Source organism: Periophthalmus magnuspinnatus, chromosome 16 (assembly GCF_009829125.3).
Source record: "Periophthalmus magnuspinnatus isolate fPerMag1 chromosome 16, fPerMag1.2.pri, whole genome shotgun sequence".
Classification (NCBI taxonomy): Eukaryota; Metazoa; Chordata; class Actinopteri; order Gobiiformes; family Gobiidae; genus Periophthalmus; species Periophthalmus magnuspinnatus.
In genome coordinates, this window is record NC_047141.1 from 13454426 (window position 1) to 13474885 (window position 20460).

The 20460-nt window shown below is 38.0% G+C and overlaps 3 protein-coding genes across 3 annotated transcripts; 2 read left to right on the forward strand and 1 right to left on the reverse strand.

Annotated features, from left to right (window-relative positions):
• Positions 1 to 3619: 3619 nt before the first annotated feature.
• On the forward strand, positions 3620 to 13120 carry gnl2 (guanine nucleotide binding protein-like 2 (nucleolar)). The gene is made up of 16 exons (XM_033980883.2): positions 3620 to 3848; positions 4075 to 4159; positions 4688 to 4782; positions 4893 to 5032; positions 5489 to 5673; positions 6354 to 6420; positions 7066 to 7224; positions 7303 to 7416; positions 7703 to 7831; positions 8994 to 9098; positions 9281 to 9439; positions 9575 to 9682; positions 10888 to 11357; positions 12099 to 12187; positions 12548 to 12615; positions 12703 to 13120. Exons 1-16 carry the CDS (start codon positions 3785 to 3787, stop codon positions 12844 to 12846), a joined length of 2181 nt encoding a protein of 726 aa, XP_033836774.1. The 5' UTR covers positions 3620 to 3784; the 3' UTR covers positions 12847 to 13120.
• Positions 13121 to 13148: 28 nt separating this feature from the next.
• dnali1 (dynein, axonemal, light intermediate chain 1) lies at positions 13149 to 15607 on the reverse strand. The gene is made up of 6 exons (XM_033981444.2): positions 15491 to 15607; positions 14958 to 15085; positions 14698 to 14867; positions 13803 to 13981; positions 13271 to 13435; positions 13149 to 13190 (listed from the first exon to the last, which is right to left on the reverse strand). The coding sequence occupies exons 1-6, from the start codon at positions 15569 to 15571 to the stop codon at positions 13149 to 13151; spliced, it is 765 nt and encodes a 254-aa protein (XP_033837335.1). The 5' UTR covers positions 15572 to 15607.
• Positions 15608 to 16014: 407 nt separating this feature from the next.
• snip1 (Smad nuclear interacting protein) lies at positions 16015 to 18864 on the forward strand. The gene is made up of 4 exons (XM_033981651.2): positions 16015 to 16316; positions 16379 to 16493; positions 16902 to 17491; positions 18177 to 18864. The coding sequence occupies exons 1-4, from the start codon at positions 16156 to 16158 to the stop codon at positions 18457 to 18459; spliced, it is 1149 nt and encodes a 382-aa protein (XP_033837542.1). The 5' UTR covers positions 16015 to 16155; the 3' UTR covers positions 18460 to 18864.
• Positions 18865 to 20460: the final 1596 nt, after the last annotated feature.

The following is a 20460-nucleotide window of genomic DNA, read 5'->3' on the forward strand; positions in this document are numbered from 1 at the left end:
CTTAAAAAATAGAGAGGTGTAAATTAACATGGTGAAACATATATACATTTACATTATTAGACATGTACAAACCAAAACTGTCCCATTGCTCAGTCACCACTTTCTCCCTCCCATTCACCCTCCCCAACACTTTACCGCATGCAGCACTGTCCATCGTCCTCTCCTTGTTCCCAGCCTGTGTCATTTGGGAAGGTAACCAACCCTGCATGAAGTCTAACCCTTATACTCATGTACTGGAAAAATGGAAGGTGCCTCCTCTCCACTGTAAAAGAAGGAAATGTAAGGAAATTTGTCAACTTGTGGCTGCAGTGGGTCCGGTGCTGTCACCAACTCTCAAAGACTCAAAGAGGAGACACATTGAGTGAGCCACACTGAAATATTATCCACAAATATTCACCTTTAAATGAGGGATTGTATTTTTTCATTTGACAGACATGAGGCAGCACTTTTCATGTCAGTGGTGCGATAAGTTACACAGGCTTTCTAGATTCTAGACTGAGATAGTGTGTCGGGCCATGTTCTGTTCCACACAAGGAGGGCAAGTTGACCGCGGCCATGTTGAAATCAATATTTCACCTATTCCTCTGGTGTTTTTGGAAAAAGTACATAACAAAATACCTCCCTCCAGCATTGTTAGTTTTTATTCTTCACTCACACTTTTACAAATGGATTTACTATAAAAATCTCTTAACACTTTGTTCATATGACTTATTCTATTCCATTGCTTTTCAAAGTTAAATGATTGTGATTTTGATGTTTTGAAGTTTGAGCATCAATCATGTTAATTCAATGCAGTTTTCTTTTCTTTTAGTGGAGTGGCATCATATCAAAGACAACTGTGGACCACTCTGAACCTCTGTAACCACTTGAAAAGGGCACATCAGATACAAACACTACAATGAAGAATAGGCTGGAGTAGAGCCGCTGCTGCTTGATAGGAGCAATGTAGCCAACTTCTTGTGCGTGAGGTGGTACGATGTCTCAGCAGGAGGCGCAAATTGGGCAAACTATTCCTGGATGTATTTTTGTTTTTTTTCCAGATGTTTTTTTTTTTTTAATATATATATTTATAACATCACCTTTTTACATTTTCTTTCAGACAGGATTGTTTTAAAGCCAAAACTGTTAATACCAACCTCAAGAATTTGATCTTTCGTAACTTTTTTTCTTAATTTATTTGTTTGTTAATGGAAAGCACATATTAATGAATGATTATAGCTAATATGGCTTCATTCTTCAGTCCATGTTGTTGTTGATGAAACGAGCAGCAACAATCACACAAAAGCAACACACCAGCACACTCAGCATATACGTAATAATATGGAACAGTTCATTTGAAGTTTGACCAACAATCCTTCAATATTAAAAATTACTATTGTTACACATGGTGACACATTTGACTCTCCAACAACCTTTGTTTTAGAGATTTAGAAAATGCTGATAGTGTTGAGAGCTCTTGTATATGAGCAGCAGTGTGTTCCACATCTGCCCTGCTCCATAAGCAATAGAGAGTTGTCCAAAAGCACTTTTTCTAAACAGCACAGAGCAGACACTCTAGAACAGGGGTGTCAAACATATTTTCACCGAGAGCCACATCAGCAAAACGGCTTCCCTCAAAGAGCCAGATGTAAAATAAATGTAACAATTTTTTTAACTTTTTAATTAACTGATTCTGTATTTATTACTTATTCAAGTTACAAATATTGAGTATTCATTTGTATAGATGTAAAAATATGGCTGTTTAACAGCGTATCTCTTGATAAAATCTACATTTATAATTTGTTCTGTCGAGGGCCACATAAAATGATGTAAAGGGCCACATTTGGCCCGCGGGCCTAGTGTTTTACACATGTGCTCTAGAACCTGCTCTTGTTGTCTGGTTTGAAATTATTTTCACAAACTCCTTTATGTTAAAAAATTATCAGCACATTTGATTGCGTTTGCCACTTATGAAATTTGTATTTTTGTAATTTTCTCAAGTATTCTTCAGTTTTTGTCTAGTACCTTGAGTGTTTTTGTTTTTTTTAATAAATGGTTTCAGCTAATTTAAGATTGGCTTTTTTGTCAGAGTCCAATGCAATAATTTAGGTGGGGTAAGATAATTGAAAAATTATCTTAATTGCATCGTTGTAATATTTTTTATATGATGGAAATTTGATGAGTTATATTTGATAAATTAACTGTGACGGTAACTTTATTAACTTATTTATTTATTTTACAATTGATACAACCTGCCCCACATTGTAGAACAAAGTGCTGATGCAAAGAGAGAGGTTTTCACATCATCTGTCCAGAGTTCTTGCTCCAATACCTTGATAGGAGGCCAGGGAACATTGTGCTCCACTGTCCTCAGCTTTTTCCCATTTTATATGGCTTTATAAAGTCTATGAATGGCAGAATGATGTATTCAATCGCTCCTAAAACTGCAGTTCATTTTCTTGTAAAATTTTGATTTCCTTTTTTGTGATTTTCCAATGTGCATGAGAAAACTGATTTGTTATGAAACTAAAATACATTTCACTGACATATAATGTGGATATAATGCTCCCTGACTTTGGTTTATGACTGTACTGTGAGTTTTGAAAGTGTAAAAGTTGCCGCTTGAGTCTTTTTTTTTTCTTTTTTCTCCACAGATGATCCATCATCCTCTGTGGTCTGTGTGTCAGGGCTGACAAAGATGCGCAGCAGGTGCTGTTGTTCCATACAAATGATGAAAAATGCCTATCAGATGATTGGGTTTTTGGTAGCGATGTCTAAGTGTGATTCTTGAGATGAGGTCATGGAGAGGGCAGTCAGTGTGGTGCATGTGGATGTAGATGGGATGTAGTAGGCAGTGTGGTGACAGAAGGAGGGCCGTACTGGGCTTAGACAAGTATGGTCCCAATAAAAAGCAATGACTTCCAGTTGAGGATTATTATTAAATTTTGATTTTCATGTATCAATTATGAAGTGTTCTTGGCACAGGATTCAATTCATAATCAAATAAAGCTGCTATGGAAAACTAGACTAGAATAATCCACCAAAGGCCATTCAGAATATTTGATAACGGGTTGTGTTTTTGGTTTCGTTTGCTAAAGAGCATTCAATAACGGATCTATCTATTTGACTTTCAGAAATCATTTATTGGAGTGTAATGCTGATGTTGTGTTCCAATTTCCTCCCGTATGAAGCTGCACAGAGAACATTCCTGGGTCTGTGTGTATAAACTCAGCACTATGTGGCGCCTCTCCAGACCTTAGTCTAGTCTGTCCCCGTTTACCTTTGCAATGAACCACAGAGGGAACATGTTCTGAGCCAACATATGGCCTTTATAATACTTTCAATTATAACATGTCATTTCATAGAGATTTGTCTTGTACATTTAACACATACAGCGTTAGCGACGCCCTCTCTTGGAAGTAATGAAAACTGCAGGTTTGAAAAAGTAAATCTGTGACTGTTTTCTACTTCTACAGTATTAATTATGATTACAGTTTTAATACTAATTTTATTACAATGTGTACTTAACAAGATTTTTTTTTTTTTTTTTAGGGCTTTGTAGTTAATCAGATCTGTGAGGACTAACGAAACAAAACAGTCGGATCGGCTCCTGATTGGTCCACTGCTTCTTCTGTGTCGCAGATTGATGACGTTGCGTTGCTGGTTTCCTGCCTCCTTGTAACACACGTGTGAGGCACAGTTTGGAGCAGATGGAAATTACAGTAAATAAATTGTAGCTTTAATATCACCCGCTTTGTACATTTAGATTGAGATCTTCTTGGACTGTCCCAGCGCCACAGCAAACATGGTGAAGCCAAAGTTCAAGGGGAAGAGCTCGATAAACCCCTCCACGTCCAGCAGCAACCCCGGTGAGCTAGCCTTAGCGTTAGCATTGCAGTTTGTTTACAGCAGTTTTTAAACGTTTGTACAAGATTTACATTATTACAGACATCAGTAGTGGTTTCTGTCGCAACATACATACAGATGATGTGATGCCAGTTGTGTAAAGCCTCTCAAATGTACCTTTTCAAACTACCTATGTCGTCTGACAGCAAGATCTCATGAATGTCATAAAACTGATCACTTTATTTACAGATCGGGTGAAGGGGGCTGGAGGGAGTAACATGAGGGACAGAGCCACGATCAAGCGTCTGAACATGTACAGACAGAAGAAGAGATGGCAAGTCATTAATGTGTGTCCTGTAGACCCCTTAAATGCTTGTAAACAACACATCTTAAATTCCGTATTGAATACAATCAGGAGCAAAATTGAAGTGGAACATCGTGTGATTTCAATTGGGAAATTCGGATTAGCGTCACAATATCACAACAAAAAAATTAAGATGGTTTTAGAAATTTTTTCAGCTTGTGATGATACACATATCACAGATGTATCTTTTTCTAGAATCAATACCTGCTTAACTGATGCTTGTTACTTGTTTGACAATCTAATTTTTGATAGATTTGACAACCTTATTGCAAACTGTCATTTCTACCCTGGAGATGCAAAATGGTTGCTTTATTTTTGTTATAAAGACCGTCAGTAAGTATATTATGGTCTACTTAATTTTGCCATTCAAGAATTTTGAACATTTTGTTGACATAGCATTTTAAAGGGTCTATACAGAAGTGTACTGTTGTCTGTCTACACAACATAGTCATTCCCAAAGGTGGCTCTAGTCATCAATGCATTGTAATTCTGTTTCAGTGATAAACATGGGAAAGTCATCAAGCCTTTGCAGTACCAGTCCACAGTAGCCCCTGGAACTGTTGCTAGAGTTGAACCCAACATAAAGTGGTTTGGTGAGTTTAAAAATATTTCTACCAGGCAAAGCCTTTACTATGCATCATACATTGTATTTTTAAGTTTTTTGTAAATTGTAAAATGTAGCTTGTTAATGCTTTTATTGCAGCAAATACACGTGTAATAAAGCAGTCCTCACTTCAAAAGTTTCAAGATGAGATGGGAGCAATCCAGAAGGACCCATATCGTGTGGTGATGAAACAGAGCAAACTGCCTATGTCCCTCTTACATGACCGCGTCAAAGCTCATGTGAGTAAGCTGCGTGTCATAATGTTTATGATTTTAAACATTTTATTCTGGGGAATCGAATTAGATGCTTTGATATTTATTGAATGTATCATTTTTGGAGACAAAACAATTTAAAAGGTGCTATATAAGCTTGGTTATTGAGGTTATAGGTAAATTGTAAAAGGATTTAGTCTCACTCTTTAGAAGCGTTGGCTGTAGGCAGAGGTGTCATGTCCAATTAGTATCTTTCTTCAAGACAATTTTGCTTTATTATAACCTTTACTATGACCACTTGTAAACTGATTCAGAGTTTTTCATCTGGTTCAAGTGGATAATTGTATTTGAACCATGATCTAAAATATTCTATAAAAACAAATAAACCAATACATTTTTGTGTGTTGTTAATTCAATTTAAATTATTTAATGCCAATAAATAATTTTCAGCACCTATATAAACCGCAACATTGTTTGTTCCAGAATTCCAGGGTACATATTTTGGATACAGAAGGTTTTGAGACCACATTTGGGCCCAAAGCTCAGAGGAAGAAGCCTAACCTTAATGCTGATGATATGACGAATCTGTTGGAGCAGGCAGAGGCTTCAGCCCTGAGTTACAATGCTGAAAATGACAAAGACCTGGTCACAGAGGACTCTGGAGTCCGGTAGGTCCTACACACAGAGTTAAAGAAGGGGTATTATGCAAAATCGACTTTTTAGAGCTTGCTACCATGTTATAACGTTGTTCCCTTATTAAAAACGTGCCTAAAGTTTTAGATGTCATCCTTGCATGTTTGAGTATTTTAGCAATCTCTCCTGGGCTCCCTTTTCTCTGGTGGGACCCCAAGGCATTCCCAGGCCAGCCGAGACTTAGTTCCTGCAGCATGTTCTGGGTCTTCCGCGAGGCCTCCTCCTGGTGGGACACCCAGAAAATGCAGGATATATGCAAAACAGATACCCAAGCCACCTCAGCCGGCTCCTCTCGACGTTGAGGAGCAGTGGCTCTACTCCGAGCTCCTCTCGTGTGACTGAGCTCCTCACCCTGTCTCTAAGGGAGCGCCTAGCCACCCTGCAGAGGAAACTCATTTTGACTGCTTGCATCCGTGATCTTATCCTTTTGGCCATTACCCAAAGCTCATGACTATAGGTGAGGGTAGGAACGTAGATTGACCGGCTTTGTCTTTCGACTCAGCTATATAACATATTTAGATCACCTTGGTACAAAGAGTACTATGGTGATCTAAATATGTTACGTGTTTGCAGTTACCACCCCATAAAAGTAAAATACCACCTCTTTAAAGTTACTCTACTGTAGGTGTTTAATGCAATACAAATGTTGTTACAGAAATGAAGCGCGAGAGGAAATATTCAAAAAAGGACAGTCCAAAAGGATCTGGGGAGAACTTTACAAGGTATTTATTTGACAAAATAATACTGATGCACACTAATGGGAACTTGTTTATTTTACCAAATTAAATCCATTGTCATTGAAACATTTCCCAATTATAGCCACATAAATCCACCACAAATCAATAATGAGATTTAAATCTTGACCAGACAGTGGGCCTACACAGTGCAAGATGGTCTGCTGCAAAGAGATAATATTGCTGTCTTTGTTGGCTGTAAATTGTATTCCTTACCATTGAGCACTTTGAGGCTAAGCAGCTATCACAGCAAGATAGAAATACTACAGAGATATGTCCATGTAGAGTTGTTGAAGTTCACCCTCCCACAGGTTTGTACAGCATTTGCACTGGTGACGGACACGTACCAGTGGATTGGATTGATGCATCCTTTGTGAAGAAACTTCTGAAGTAAACACAGGCCCAGGTCATGTCAGTAGACATATGAAAACAATTTACCAAAAAACAATGTTCCAAGTTTATAATCTCTTTTTGATTCATTTTGAAACTGTGGCGGGACAATTGCATTATGCTGTATTGCCAAGGTCTCTTTATTGGAAACACAAAGTTGCAGAAATAGTAAACATGGCATACAACTGTGACCACTAAAGACTGGAACACGGTAACGTTCTATGGTTCTGTCAATTCTTTTAGGTTGTTGATTCATCTGATGTCATCATCCAAGTCCTGGATGCCCGGGATCCCATGGGAACTCGCTCCAAAAGTATAGAGACCTATCTGAAGAAAGAGAAACCATGGAAACATCTGATTTTTGTGCTTAATAAATGTGACCTCATACCCACCTGGGTCACGGTAAGACACCACAGCTCAACATTTTTTTTTTTACAGTTGAAACACACTCATTAAAAATCTTCTATTTGAATTTTGTAGAAACGATGGGTAGCTGTTTTATCCCAGGAATATCCCACTTTGGCTTTTCATGCCAGTCTCACCAACTCTTTTGGTAAAGGTTCACTCATCCAGTTGCTCAGGCAGTTTGGAAAGGTAACTCAGATTTATCTGGCAATATTTGTGCATTGTCATTTAAAACAAAACCAACAAAAATCCTGTTTGATGCTATCAGCAGTAATATTTTCAACATTTTGGAAAATGATGAGACAGAAAATTTGGATAGTGGAAATAAGATTTTACAAACTTTACTTTTTTTATTGTAGTTTACAATATGTCGTGCATTTCCTGCAAAATCAAATTTACCGATTGGATTATGTGTAATTGTGCCTTGCGTGAACTGATGACAAGCTCAAGATTGTTTGTTCTTTGCCTCCCACAGCTCCACACAGACAAGAAACAGATAAGTGTAGGTTTCATTGGCTACCCCAATGTGGGAAAGAGCTCAGTCATCAACACACTGCGGTCAAAAAAGGTTTGCAACGTGGCCCCCCTCGCAGGAGAGACCAAGGTAAAGCTCTTAGCCCAAATGCATTTGTACAGTAAAAGTAGATCAAACACACCTAGACAATGTTTGCACTGCACTGTTTGGAGAAGGCTTAGACACTGCTGTCCAAAGAGTGGTCATAGGGGCAAGAGCAGTAAACGTCTGAACTGCGAGTGTGTTCTTTCCAAAGCTGTGAATCTGGATCGAGCAGAAGAATCTGATGGGCCAATGTCCAGCCCTCCTCCTGATCCCACTCCATCTTTGATAGTCAGCAAAATGGGTTTAGAGCACAATAGTCAAACATACCTAGTGTCTTCTGCTCGGCCTCGGCTTTGTTTTTGTTTGTTTGAAAGAAATTGCTGTAAATCCTATGATTGAAATAAGGCAGAAGGGGCATGCAAAAAGCAAGACCTGATGAAAATGCAGATATTTATGTTGCTGTGCAAGGCATTTTAATAACTTATAATTGAATTTGCTTAACTGCTTCACAAAGAGCAGATGAACAGTATTTTCATCTCAAACTATTATAAATATAGATGAATGCCAGGAATTAAGTAATGACTTTGCCAAGTCTTTGCAAATTGTTACTGATTAGATCTTTAGATTGTTACAACTGCTCAAAGTAAAAAGCCAGGCATCTGCGGTGTTCTAAAGTTCCTACATTTTTCCTCAACTACTATATATGGCCTTTTTGAGTCAAACTAAGCCTCCATTCCACTGAGGTGGCTGTACCTTCTTTAGCTATGGGGTAGGCAATATTGACAAAAGAGTAATTATTATTATTATTATTTTTTAATAACCTTGATCATGATAATTAAATGATAATTTTGCAGAAATGTGTTAAAACATTCCTGTAAATGTTTTGGTTGAGATTAAACTATTACACAAAAAGTGTCTGGAATAAAATAAACCACAAAAAAGCAGAAATCCACCATCAAGAAGCTGCTCTCCTAAATTTTATTCAGCCCTTTTTATAGTCTGTATGTGACAGACTATATACTAACTGGGCAATCAAATTTTGCATATACAAATAAAACAATGATGTCTTCCATAATTCTATATATCTCCACTCCCACCTCAGCACCATTCACAAAAGCTCTAAATTGTATTTTTTAGTGTGTGTTTTCAAATTGAGACTTTTAATAAAATATCCAGAAAAGTGTCACAACTATCACTGTGTCTTCAGGTGTGGCAGTACATCACTCTGATGCGACGGATCTTCCTCATTGACTGCCCAGGAGTCGTGTATCCTTCAGAAGACAGTGAGACAGACATCGTGCTCAAAGGAGTGGTAGGTTTTTTTGTGCTATACCACAATAGCACTATATTTGTTGTTGTTTTATTGATCTGACATTCTGTTTAGTAGAAATATTTCAACGTTGGTGCTGCAGTCTCTCAACCACAAGCAAATTAAACATTACTAGATATTAATTATATTGTATTGTATGCATTTCTGTTCATTTCATAATATAGGTTCAGGTGGAAAAGATTAAAAACCCAGAGGAGCACATTGGGGCAGTACTAGAGCGAGCCAAGCCAGAATACATCCAGAAGACCTATCGCATTCCCACATGGAATTCTGCTGAGGACTTCCTGGAAAAGCTGGCTCAACGGACAGGAAAACTATTAAAGGTACATGAAAGCATGTTTGAGTTTTGAGCCTTTAGTTAGCCTTATCAGTCTAGTACACAATGTAATGCCTAGATCAAAAGAAAGACCTGTTATATCCAGGCACTTATCCTCAGCCCATTATGTTTTATTGATCAGGGCGGAGAGCCGGATCTCAGCACGGTGTCCAAAATGGTGCTGAATGATTGGCAAAGAGGACGGATCCCATTTTTTGTTAAGCCTCCTGGACCTGAGGGAGACGAGGAGGTGAGTATTTTAAAACCGAGGTTGGAATAACGCTGTGCAGTTAATGGAATTTTATTTGAGTTCAAGATTCAGTCATTTCTAATTGCCAGTGATATACTTGGGTCTGTTTAATCAAGAGGCCAGCCAGTTATCAGTGAAAGGAGGACTTTGGAAGAAATTTTAGCAAGACTTTTATATATTTAATTTTTATAGAAAAGAAAAAGTCAAATCTGTCAACTGGACAAAAAATTGTTGGACTGAAGATGATTCGCTCCTTGTCCAAGCCATCCACTCCATTCAGTGTAGTGAAGACTGCAGTGAGCGTTCTATAGGAGAAACTAAACAGCCACTCCATAATGTTGTGCCAACAAGATCACGAGAGCTCCTCGGGACCTCAGTTTGACATACATCCCCATCTCAATAACCATTTCTTTGAAGATACTGAGGTACAGAGCCAAAGGGAAAAAATGGTTTGAGAGAGGAATTAAAGAGGCAGTTTTTGTTAGAAAACACAAACCATTGTAAAGGACTGAAGTCCTTACACATCATCTATCTCCTATTTAGAATTCCATCTTCGGGCCTAAATATAAAGGAAAACAATATGCTAATAGGTGTGAGAGCACTCATCAGGGACCTGAATGATTCTGCTAAATATGACTCGGGCACATTTCACACTTGGTGTAGCTAGCTACCAAACAGAAACTGTAAACAATAGGTGTGTTAGTTTCAGTGTAGTTGGCTCCTCTGTTGTAGATATAAAGAAGTGTCCACCAGAAATCTGACCAGAATTGTGGCTTGGAGGAGCAGCAAAACATCTTCACTTAAACAGCTTTTTGTCCAGTTGACAGATTGCTCAGACATCTTATTTATTTATTGTTAAATTGCAATAATTGCCCATTTTAATTTGTTTTAGTATGTATTGCTTAAGTTTAGGAAAATGATATTGCATATAACCTTTGAGCTTTGTCAGTTATAGGAGCAATGGGAAATAATGTAGTTATCTGTAGGTGAGAAAAACTGTGACACTCTCACTGAATCAAAATAATTAATTGATTTATAAATAACATTTTTAATATCAAAGATATTTTCCCCAGTTTTAGTTTGCTGTCTGCACCCTATTACTTAACAAATGCCAAAACTGACACGGCAAATAAGTTAATCTGGCTCCACCACCATTATAACTGTATTAACTGTCTGGTCATATCCCATGATTTTTTATTGTTCAGGATAAGACACCTTTGCCAATTGAAGGGCCACCAGACACAATGACCAGTGTGCAGGAGGAACAGTTGGACAATGGAGAAGCTATACCAGATGAACTGGATAAACTGAAGCAGAAAAAGAAGGAAGAAGTCCAGAAGATGTTAGCTAACGTACGGCAGAACTTTGGCAAGATCAATGTAGCGCCTGAATTCAACGAGGAGGACCTGATTCCCGTAGAGATGCCCGACCTGGACATGGGCGACTTCTCTGGCTCTGAGTGTGGTGAGGAGGAGGAGGAGAGTGAGGAAGAGACCCAGAAGGAGCAGGAGGAGGGCAACAATGCAGAACCCAGCAATGGAGGAGTGGAAGAGTCTTCTACCACCGAGCCTAGCAACAAGGGGTCACGTGAGGTCATCCGAGAGCTCGACGAAAAGATTTCAAAGTACAAGCAATTCCTGGACCGGGCCAAATCCAAACGCTTCTCTGCTATCCGGTCAGTGCATTGTTTGTTTTCATGGTTTTCTAACTGTCACGTAGTTTGGTGGAATAGTACCAGTGTTAAATATTTATCATAGTTTTACATCAGTTAAGTAGCAATTTGTGGAATAAATTTGAGAGAAAAAGAAGGAAGCAGCGGTGAGTTCTAAAACAGAATACTTTTACCTATGTCATTAACAGAAAATTCTATCCAAAATGTAGGGACTGTTTATGTGCAAGGAAGGCAGTTTAAACATTAATTTAAAAAAAATAAGGGTGTTGTCTTTTATTTGTATTAATCTAGTCATAACTATTGTGTAAATTAAATTGCCCTTGTTTACAGTATGCTTGCTGGGTAACTACTATGTATGTCATGTCTACATATGTCCTATTCAACCAGGAAGTAAAAATATAAACTTTACCAAAATAAAAAAATTTTAAAATGAAAAAAATAGGAAAGATTTTTAGTAAAATCTAATGTTTCCTGTGTTTTGCGAAATTAGTAGTCTAATGTGTCATAAACACTTTAACATCGTGGGTGGCCACAGCCTAAGCCCATCACGACAGCCACAAATAGTCTTTTCCAATCAGTGGTTACATGCTGAATGGCATCCCACATATAAAAAAAAACAAAGTAAAATTAAATTGTATTCTTTTCACCGGAAACTTCATTGAATCATAGGTCTTTGTGAGATTTGAAATGGATTAAAATGATTGCCTTGTTTGGTCATGCTTGACTGTGGTCTCTTCTCGACAGGATACCCAAGGCTCTCTCTGACAAGGCTTTAGCGGACATGAAGAAAAAAAAAGAAGCATCCGAGGCAGCTAAGCAAGCACAGAGAAGAGGTACTCTGTAGTAGTCACTACATGGATAGTACTTTTATATCAGAAGTCACATGTCCTATTATTATTGTGACTATTTTCCAAGAGCATTTTACATTTTTAAAACATTTTTTTAGTTAATATTCTTTTCTCTAGTTACTTATTAGCTACTTTTCATGTTTTACATTTGTATTCATCAAAACACCCCAACATATTTTTTTGTTATAGTTTCACCACATTAGAATAGTAGACATTTTTCACAAATAAAAGTGCACAGTTAAAGCATATGAAATGTTTAATATATATTTTTTTTTATTTGACACAAATACAAAATACTGATTGATTGAAATGTGATAATATATATGTGTAATTATGTCACTGCAGCACGAAATAACAAGAGGAAAGCAGATGATGATGAGCCTGCTGAAGCCCCCAGACTGACATCAAAACAGGTAGGAAAATAGATAAAAATTAAACAAAAAAATGCATTTATGACCAGAAGACTTTTTTTTTTTTCCTTTATATTTTTGTCTATACAGAAAAGAGCAATGGAGCGGGCGAAGAAAGATAAGAAAGTGGGTGTGCGCTATTATGAAACACACAATGTGAAAAACAAGAACAAAAACCGAAAGAAGCCAGCATCTGCTACAGAAGGCCATAAAGCCAAGAGATCAAAGCACTAGACTGGATAATATGCAACACAACTAATAAATCTTTATTTAATTCTACTCTGGAATTTTAACCAGTTGAGACAAGGGTCTACGTGATGCCTTAATTTCACTGTTATCATTTAGAGAGGACAAAGGCTGGAGCTGTTCAGACTTGTCTTTTACCCTGGCAAACCTTATGCTGGTTTGAAAATATACTGCAGTTTACAGTATTTAGACCTTGCTGTAACACCACCGTGTACAGTTGTTGATAAAACTGTATTTGATATCATATTTGGTAATAAATGGCAAAAAAAAATAAAAGGTGATTTTTTTTTTTAATGATACTTCTTAGATGTGATAATTCCTTCTAGCTGGGTCTGAAAAAATAATACAGTTATAATTCAATTTTAAAAAGGCTTAACTATAACAAATTCCAACCGTACAGATTAGGAAGTACCTTTAGCTGTTGGTTAGTCCTCTTCAGACCTTGGGTCTCCTCTGCGTGCTTCTTCTCCTCCACCTGTCTCCTCTCGGCTTCCCTCTTTTCTATAGCATCACATTTGGCCTTCTGTTCATTTAGCTGCTTGATTAAATCCTGCTTCTCGTTCTCCAGTTCAGCGTTCTGTGAGACAATGTGGTATGGGATAGAACGTTTAGTGTAAACATAGGATGGAACATTAAAAGACAAACAGAGCCATCTGCTGGAAACTTAGCAGGATTACAATAAATGTAGTCTGGTTTTCCTGTAACTATAACTACTAATTAGTAGCAAAACAGAGGAAGAATTGGGTACCACAATTGGTTACTATGTGACAATTTGCTTACTAAGCATATTTAGTTTGAAATCAAATTTAATTACTATACCTTTGACTTTTAGAGTTGACTGATTTCATGCAGTTTGACTTTTTTTTTTTACATTTTTACATTGGCTTTGGTTGCAACAATAACAATTTATTAACAGTTCTAACCCTGTAAATGATGTAACTTACTTTTTTCTCCATGTCAGCCTTGCCATGTTCTGACTGCAGAGCCTTCCTAATGCCAAAAGCCACGCTGCTCTCGTAGATTGTCTGGTACGCTGCAATAGTCATTTGTATTTCATCTCGCACTCGTAACAGCAGCAGACCTCTCTCCGCACAGTTTATGGTCACTTGTCTGATCAGCTCATCTGAACAGAAAACACAAAACACAAATATATTATTGTTGCCACAATACTTAAATTTCAAACTTTATACTAAGGAGCTGACTCAGTACTGGATAGCGATCATGATACCAATGATAACAATAAAGATAAAACATGCTACTTTTTAAGTAACAGAATGTAATTTTCAACACAAACTAATAGTTCCTTCTTTATTTGAGCGTGAGGTCTTGTACTCATTTAAATCATACTAAAACTGCTCAGGAAAGTTCACTTTTTTCCAGACTTTTTTGCAGTGTTTATACTTAATATTAGTTTTAGTGTTGATTATCTGATTTTATTTTAATTTTTTTATATATACTTTTGACAGCCCTAAATTATAGGTAGTTTGGGTTCAAATGATGTCACAACATTCTAGGCTGCACCATTTCTTTTTTTAAACTGAGGGATCGGACAGATTATGATTCTCTTAGTATTTGGGGTTTAACTGTTGTGTTCTGAATTACGGTTACTATATCTCTAATTACTGAGCCCATGTTTGAAAGTTTAAAGTTTGTGCTGTTAAGAAAAATTAAATTTTTTTTCATTGTTGTCAGTTGAAAAGGGCATAAGATTAATGAGTGGACCCAAACTGTAACAAAAACTACTGAAGGTTCCATGTTTGAAGAGAATTTCCAGTTGAGTTATATAGGCCCTTGCCCTCCATATGAAACATTAAAATCTCATGTAGGTCTCAGTCTCACCAAAGCACTGTGAGTATAGTTCCCGGCGCACTGGGCAGATGCCTGTGATCCTGGCCTGTCTTTGTTGTAGCTTTGTGTCCAGTTGTTCACTTAGCAGAACCACTTCTGTTCTTGTACAAGGGGCACTAGACACTTTCTGCACCCATAGTTGAGTTCCCTCAGCCCATTCTCTGTGGAAGAAAAAAATAATAACAATAAAATAAACAATGCTCTTTTATAGTGCTATCTTGTGTGTATTTCCTTGATAGAAAATGTATTACCTAGGAGGAAGTATGGAATTGAGGATCTCTTCATTTTGTTGTTCAATTGGACCTGGTTTTGGTTTGGGAGGAGGAGGCACAGGGGTGGTATCTGGAGACTGCTGGGGACTGACCTTAAAACTGCGGCCCTGAAGGAATTTGATGCAAGAACACCAGGTTCTGTTACATTATGACAAATAATTATATATTGTAATATATATTATATTCACTCAATTACAATACCCCCCCCCCACACACACACACAATTTTTTTTTTAATTAAAAAAAAAAAAAATGATAGATAGTCCTGTTTGTGGTAAAGTGGTACTTTTTAGGTTTGTTGAGTTAAGAAAAAAAAAAAAAAAAAAAAAAAAAAAAGACAGAATATGAACTAATATGATACCAGAGGAAGGTCAGAGGCACTGGACCGTCGCACTAATAAAAGTAAACCAAGAATGAGACAGTGTGCGGGAGTCTTCTGAAAACCTTTCAGAATATGAACTAATACAATATGATGCAATCCCATGCGTTGTTCACAGCTTGTGTAGAGCTCACCTTTGGAGACTTGAGCCCTGAGCTTTTGCTGACCAGCACCGGGTTGTCATACTTGAGCAGTGAGTCTGCCGGTGGAATCATAGTGTGAACATAAAAACTATTTACTGTAGATGCTAAATAAACTGTCTAAAAAGATGTAAAGCACTGGATGCAAACTTGTCAGTAGACGGTTACAGAAAAGCAGGGAGTAGATGTTTGCGTTACCATGGAAACGGCGTTTTGTGTGTTACATTTTAGTCCGAGTGGAAAAATAATGTTATTGTAATATCAATGATGCTTTTGAATACATATCAAACAATTAAATACACAAATGCCCACAACAGCAACCGATTTGTGTAATTTCAGCAGTTACGATTAGTTTCTTTTTCTTATTTATCCCACATTATAGTCGAAATATTACAATTTAAATTAAATTCAAGCTTTATTATTACAATTGTAAGTTTCTTAGCGTTTAGCTTTATATGGGTCTAGTTTTGATTCAAAGTAGGTCCGGAACGAACGACGGGTACCCGGACACCACACCGGCTGACATTATTTGCGTACCACGGGAAACACGTGATCTGAGCAACAGTGGAAGTTTGTTACGTTTTGTTTTGTTATTCTGACACGACTTTCTTTTTTTTGTTGCTATGATTCTTTAATTTATATCGACCGAATATTTTACCATGAGCAAAGAGAGGCGACACAAGAGGAGGGAGTCTCCTGAGCGGGAGACTAAAGTCAAAATAAAGCAGGAAAGATTGAGTCCTGTTAGGCCACAGAGAACACGCCGTTCCCGCTCCAGATCCAGCGGTAGCTCCAGTCCACCGAGGAGAAGAACCAGCAGGTGATTACATCAACATAATAGAAGTTATGTATTTAAGGGGGTTATTAACGTATGTTTTTTAGATCGCCTATGAGGACGAAGGAGCGACGCCAAGCTTCGCCCGCCGCTCGCAGCAGGTCTCCCAGACACAGAAGAAGCCGCAGTCCACACCGCGGCGCCGAGCTCACGATCAAACGCGTCAGTCATTTCAAATTATAGCCTATACTCTATAATAGTCATACGTTCTATACACATCAGCAGTGTTACGTAAGCTGTTACTGTATGTTTTTTCATAACTTAAGCCTATTTGTTTAGCCAGTGCAGATCTAACTGTCCTCTTCTTGCAGAATGGAAATTTAAAATATCCCTAACGCTCTGATTAGTATTGCTGATATTATTATCCAAACACTTAATCTGTAAATGTTAATTATTGCTTTTCATGCATCACTACCACACTATTCCTTATCAGCTAGTGAGCCTGACCGCTTGATATGGAAAATGTATACGTCAAATGCTAAAATACCCCGCACTCCATAGGATGGAAGTAGCATTCTATTTGTCAGTAAGCCTATTTATGATGTAACTTGCTATTTCCAATTTCAATAGGAGCGAGATGTGCAACGGAGTGGTGATGAGAGGAGGAGAAAAAATGACCCCGCAGAAGAGAGGAGGAGCAAATGGGAAACAGACAGGTCTCGTGACAGAGGAAGAGAGGGAGACCGGTCACGAGACAGAATGAAGTCACATGACCAAAATCGTGGCCGAGAGAGGAGGGGGGACAGAGATGCATTTGCGTCCCAGCAGGCCGAGCGGCAGCAGCATGACGAGCGGCGGAGGGAACACCGTCAAAGACGTGAGGAAAACCAAGAACATGAGTTTGGGGAAACTGGTGAAACTGAGGAAAACAGTGAGGGCTCAGCTCCTGTTGACAAAGAGAAGCCAAACTTTGAGCTGTCTGGAGCTCTTACAGAAGACACAAACACATTCAGAGGAGTGGTCATCAAATACAACGAACCACCAGAAGCCCGTATTCCTAAGAGGAGATGGCGGCTCTACCCCTTTAAGAATGATGAGCCCCTCCCGGTCATGTACATTCACAGGCAGAGTGCCTATCTGATGGGACGAATGAGAAGAATTGCTGATATTCCCATTGACCACCCATCGTGCTCAAAGCAGCATGCAGTTTTTCAATACAGGTGAGTTTTTTCGCCAAATCTCTATCTGCAACATTGTAGCTTTCAACTATTTCAGATTTTCCCTCACATCAGTCATCAGAATTCAACTTACTAAAAATCTACTTGCTTCTTGAAGAGCTGTATATGATCCAGTAGCTTGGGAGTTTATAATACGCTTTTTTGGATTGCCTGCCAGGCATACTTTCGATTTAAATGCAGAAGGGTCTGAAACCAGACTAATGCATCAGACAATCATACAATCACAGTATCTTATTTGTTGTTAATTATCTTTGCTGTTTCTCTGTTTGATGTTAATATATTATTTCTTCCTTTGTTGTGATGAAATGTGCTTCTCTTATTGATTGATCCACCTGTCCATATCATCCTATCAGAAATCTTGGATAAGGGCACGTCTTTGTAAAGTAGAGTAAACAATTGTAGTCTTTGACATTTCAGGTAATTGTTTTCTAGTGGTCTAGTTTCTAGTGTTGACATAAATGACAAATCATTGATAATTTTGTAATCACTTTTTGGGGAATTATTCTTGATTAAAATTAGGGACTTGAGCCAGAGTGGCCATTTGTAATTTATCAACCTGTTAATGTTCAAATCATAATCTCAGAGAAATCAACACATACACAAAACTGTGTATATTAAACCACACCTCCATGTGTTACCGTTGACTCTTCTTAATTTTGTTTCACAGACTGGTAGAGTACACTCGTGCCGATGGCACCTCTGGCCGGAGGGTGAGACCATACATCATCGACTTGGGCTCTGGCAACGGCACATACCTGAACAACCAGCGCATTGAGCCCCAGCGCTTCTATGAACTCAAGGAGAAGGACGTGCTGAAGTTTGGCTTCAGCAGTAGAGAGTACGTCCTACTGCACGAGTTCTCTGACACCAGCGAAGTGGATTCCCAGCAGCGTGAGGAGGAGGATGAAGACGAGGGGGTTGATGAGGCAGGCCAAGAGCCAAATGAGTGATTCGTTGTACTTTCTCTCTGAAAGTGGAATTACATAATGGCTGGTTAGTATGCTCCCTAATGGCCTAAACCTGCCACAGCTGTCTCAAAGAAGACTTCTACTTCTCAGGTTGTATAGTAGACTACATTTGGTGCCACATAAATCAAAATGTATATTTTTGGACCTTGGCACCACTGTCTAACGGACCGGAAATAACTACAATTGCTGTTCATTCTCATTTGTACATAATGTATGGAATGTAACCCTTATTGTCACACTTTACGTGATCAATGTTGTTTTTTTTGCAAGGTAGCTGTGGTCTGTCCCTTCACAGTGGAGTACTTAAGGCTTGCTCTTTTATTTTGGTCCACTTGGGCATTGTAAATTAGAATTTTGTTACTATAAATAAACCAGTGGAACATTTTTGATTGGTTGAGCTTTGTTATTGATACAATCCCAGTTCCAACCTGTGGATCCAGTTATACCTCACTTACTGCCTGTATGAGTGTAACTGATCTTCAGAAGGGTTTAGTGTTCAGTGTTCACACAGTTTGTCTATTTTTAAACATGCCTCCCATGAAGTCTTAATACAATCTCAAAACGTGTTAGCTTTACTGCACCCGCAGTAAACTTTTTTCCAGACTACACACACACACACACACTACAATAGTGATTGTGTGTGTGTGTGTGAGAGAGAGACAAGAATAAAATCTAAACCACGTGTCTTAACAAAAAAAAAGTCATGTGTAGAGAATGTAAGCCTAGGCCTAATGGCAAGACTCAAATATTACACTGGTCAACACTAAATTTATTGTCTAAGATTTTTTAGCCGATTTAGGATAATTTTGATGTGCTGAATCCAAAAATCACATTGGTTTTGCTCAATCAGGTCAACGTTCTGAACTAAGCTACATATTTGTTTTTGGACGATTTTGTTTACATGTATGAGTATTTTCACGTCATATGATGCAAAGTTCTGTTATATTTCTCGCTATAAACAAATTCTGAAGATTTTGCATGTGCCAACTTATGACTAATTGTTTTTTATATATATATATATATATATATATATATATATATATATATATATATATATATATATATATATTACAAGTGAATGAAATGGCTTCGACTAGAAGATCTTGCAAAAATAAGCCTGACATATTCTGCCACATCTGCGGTGAATACACCAATGTTCCTAACAGGAGTCAAGTCACAAGTTTCATAAAGCGTGCTTACCATGCTTATTTTGGGATTAAATTTGGTGACCAAGATGAAGCTTGGGCGCCACACATGGCATGCAAGTCATGCACCGAGTATCTGCGTCAGTGGACTAAAGGCAAGAAGAGTTGTCTGAAGTTTGAATTCCCATGGTTTGGAGGGAGCCGACATCAATAGCTACGTCTGGGCTATTGAAGTGACTGGGATCAACAGAAAGAACCGAAGCAGCCTCAAGTATCCTGACCGTGAATCAGCACGTCGTCCTGTAGCTCACTGTGATGAAATTCCAGTACCTGTCTTTGTAGAAGTTCCTGACATCAGTGACAAAGATTCCTCCAGTGTGGTTTTAATGATGATGCTCCACGTCCTTTTTCCCCAAAAGGAGCTAAATGTTCAGGTTTCCTGAGAATCTGGGATCACTGAGTGATGAGCAGGTGGAGAGATTCCATCAGGTCATAAAAGAGATGGAGACCAGGTATCAGGGATGCTGGGATGCAGTCATGATGGCTGATTACTGTGGGACTCTGAAGAGAGACATCCCTGCTGCTGAGCATTCAAGGGGTTCATAAAAACAGAAGTTCATGTCCTGAATTTTGCACAATGATAACGTAACGTTCCAGTTTACATGTACTTACCTTTATCAATTAACATAACGTAACATTTAATTAATACATTCTGTTAGAAAACTATTTTTTATCTCCTAAAACATTTTTGGATGAGAAATATTAAAGAAAATCAACTGATAATGTCACAAAATTGTAATCAATTTAGACAGAAGATCGGATTTTTCAAAATCAAATT

Bases quoted from the DNA above. Each gene is read 5' to 3' on its own strand.
- snip1 (XM_033981651.2), top strand. From the start codon at position 16,156: ATGAGCAAAGAGAGGCGACACAAGAGGAGGGAGTCTCCTGAGCGGGAG. The intron at 16,494-16,901 runs GTCAGTCATTTC...CAATTTCAATAG, and splicing joins CCGAGCTCACGATCAAACGC to GAGCGAGATGTGCAACGGAG. The intron at 17,492-18,176 runs GTGAGTTTTTTC...TTTGTTTCACAG, and splicing joins CATGCAGTTTTTCAATACAG to ACTGGTAGAGTACACTCGTG.
- gnl2 (XM_033980883.2), top strand. From the start codon at position 3,785: ATGGTGAAGCCAAAGTTCAAGGGGAAGAGCTCGATAAACCCCTCCACG. The intron at 4,783-4,892 runs GTGAGTTTAAAA...CTTTTATTGCAG, and splicing joins ACCCAACATAAAGTGGTTTG to CAAATACACGTGTAATAAAG. The intron at 7,832-8,993 runs GTAAAGCTCTTA...CTGTGTCTTCAG, and splicing joins CCCTCGCAGGAGAGACCAAG to GTGTGGCAGTACATCACTCT.
- dnali1 (XM_033981444.2), bottom strand. From the start codon at position 15,571: ATGATTCCACCGGCAGACTCACTGCTCAAGTATGACAACCCGGTGCTG. The intron at 13,982-14,697 runs GTGAGACTGAGA...TTTTCTGTTCAG, and splicing joins ACTATACTCACAGTGCTTTG to ATGAGCTGATCAGACAAGTG. The intron at 13,191-13,270 runs GTACTTCCTAAT...TTATTTTTTCAG, and splicing joins GGACTAACCAACAGCTAAAG to ACCCAGCTAGAAGGAATTAT.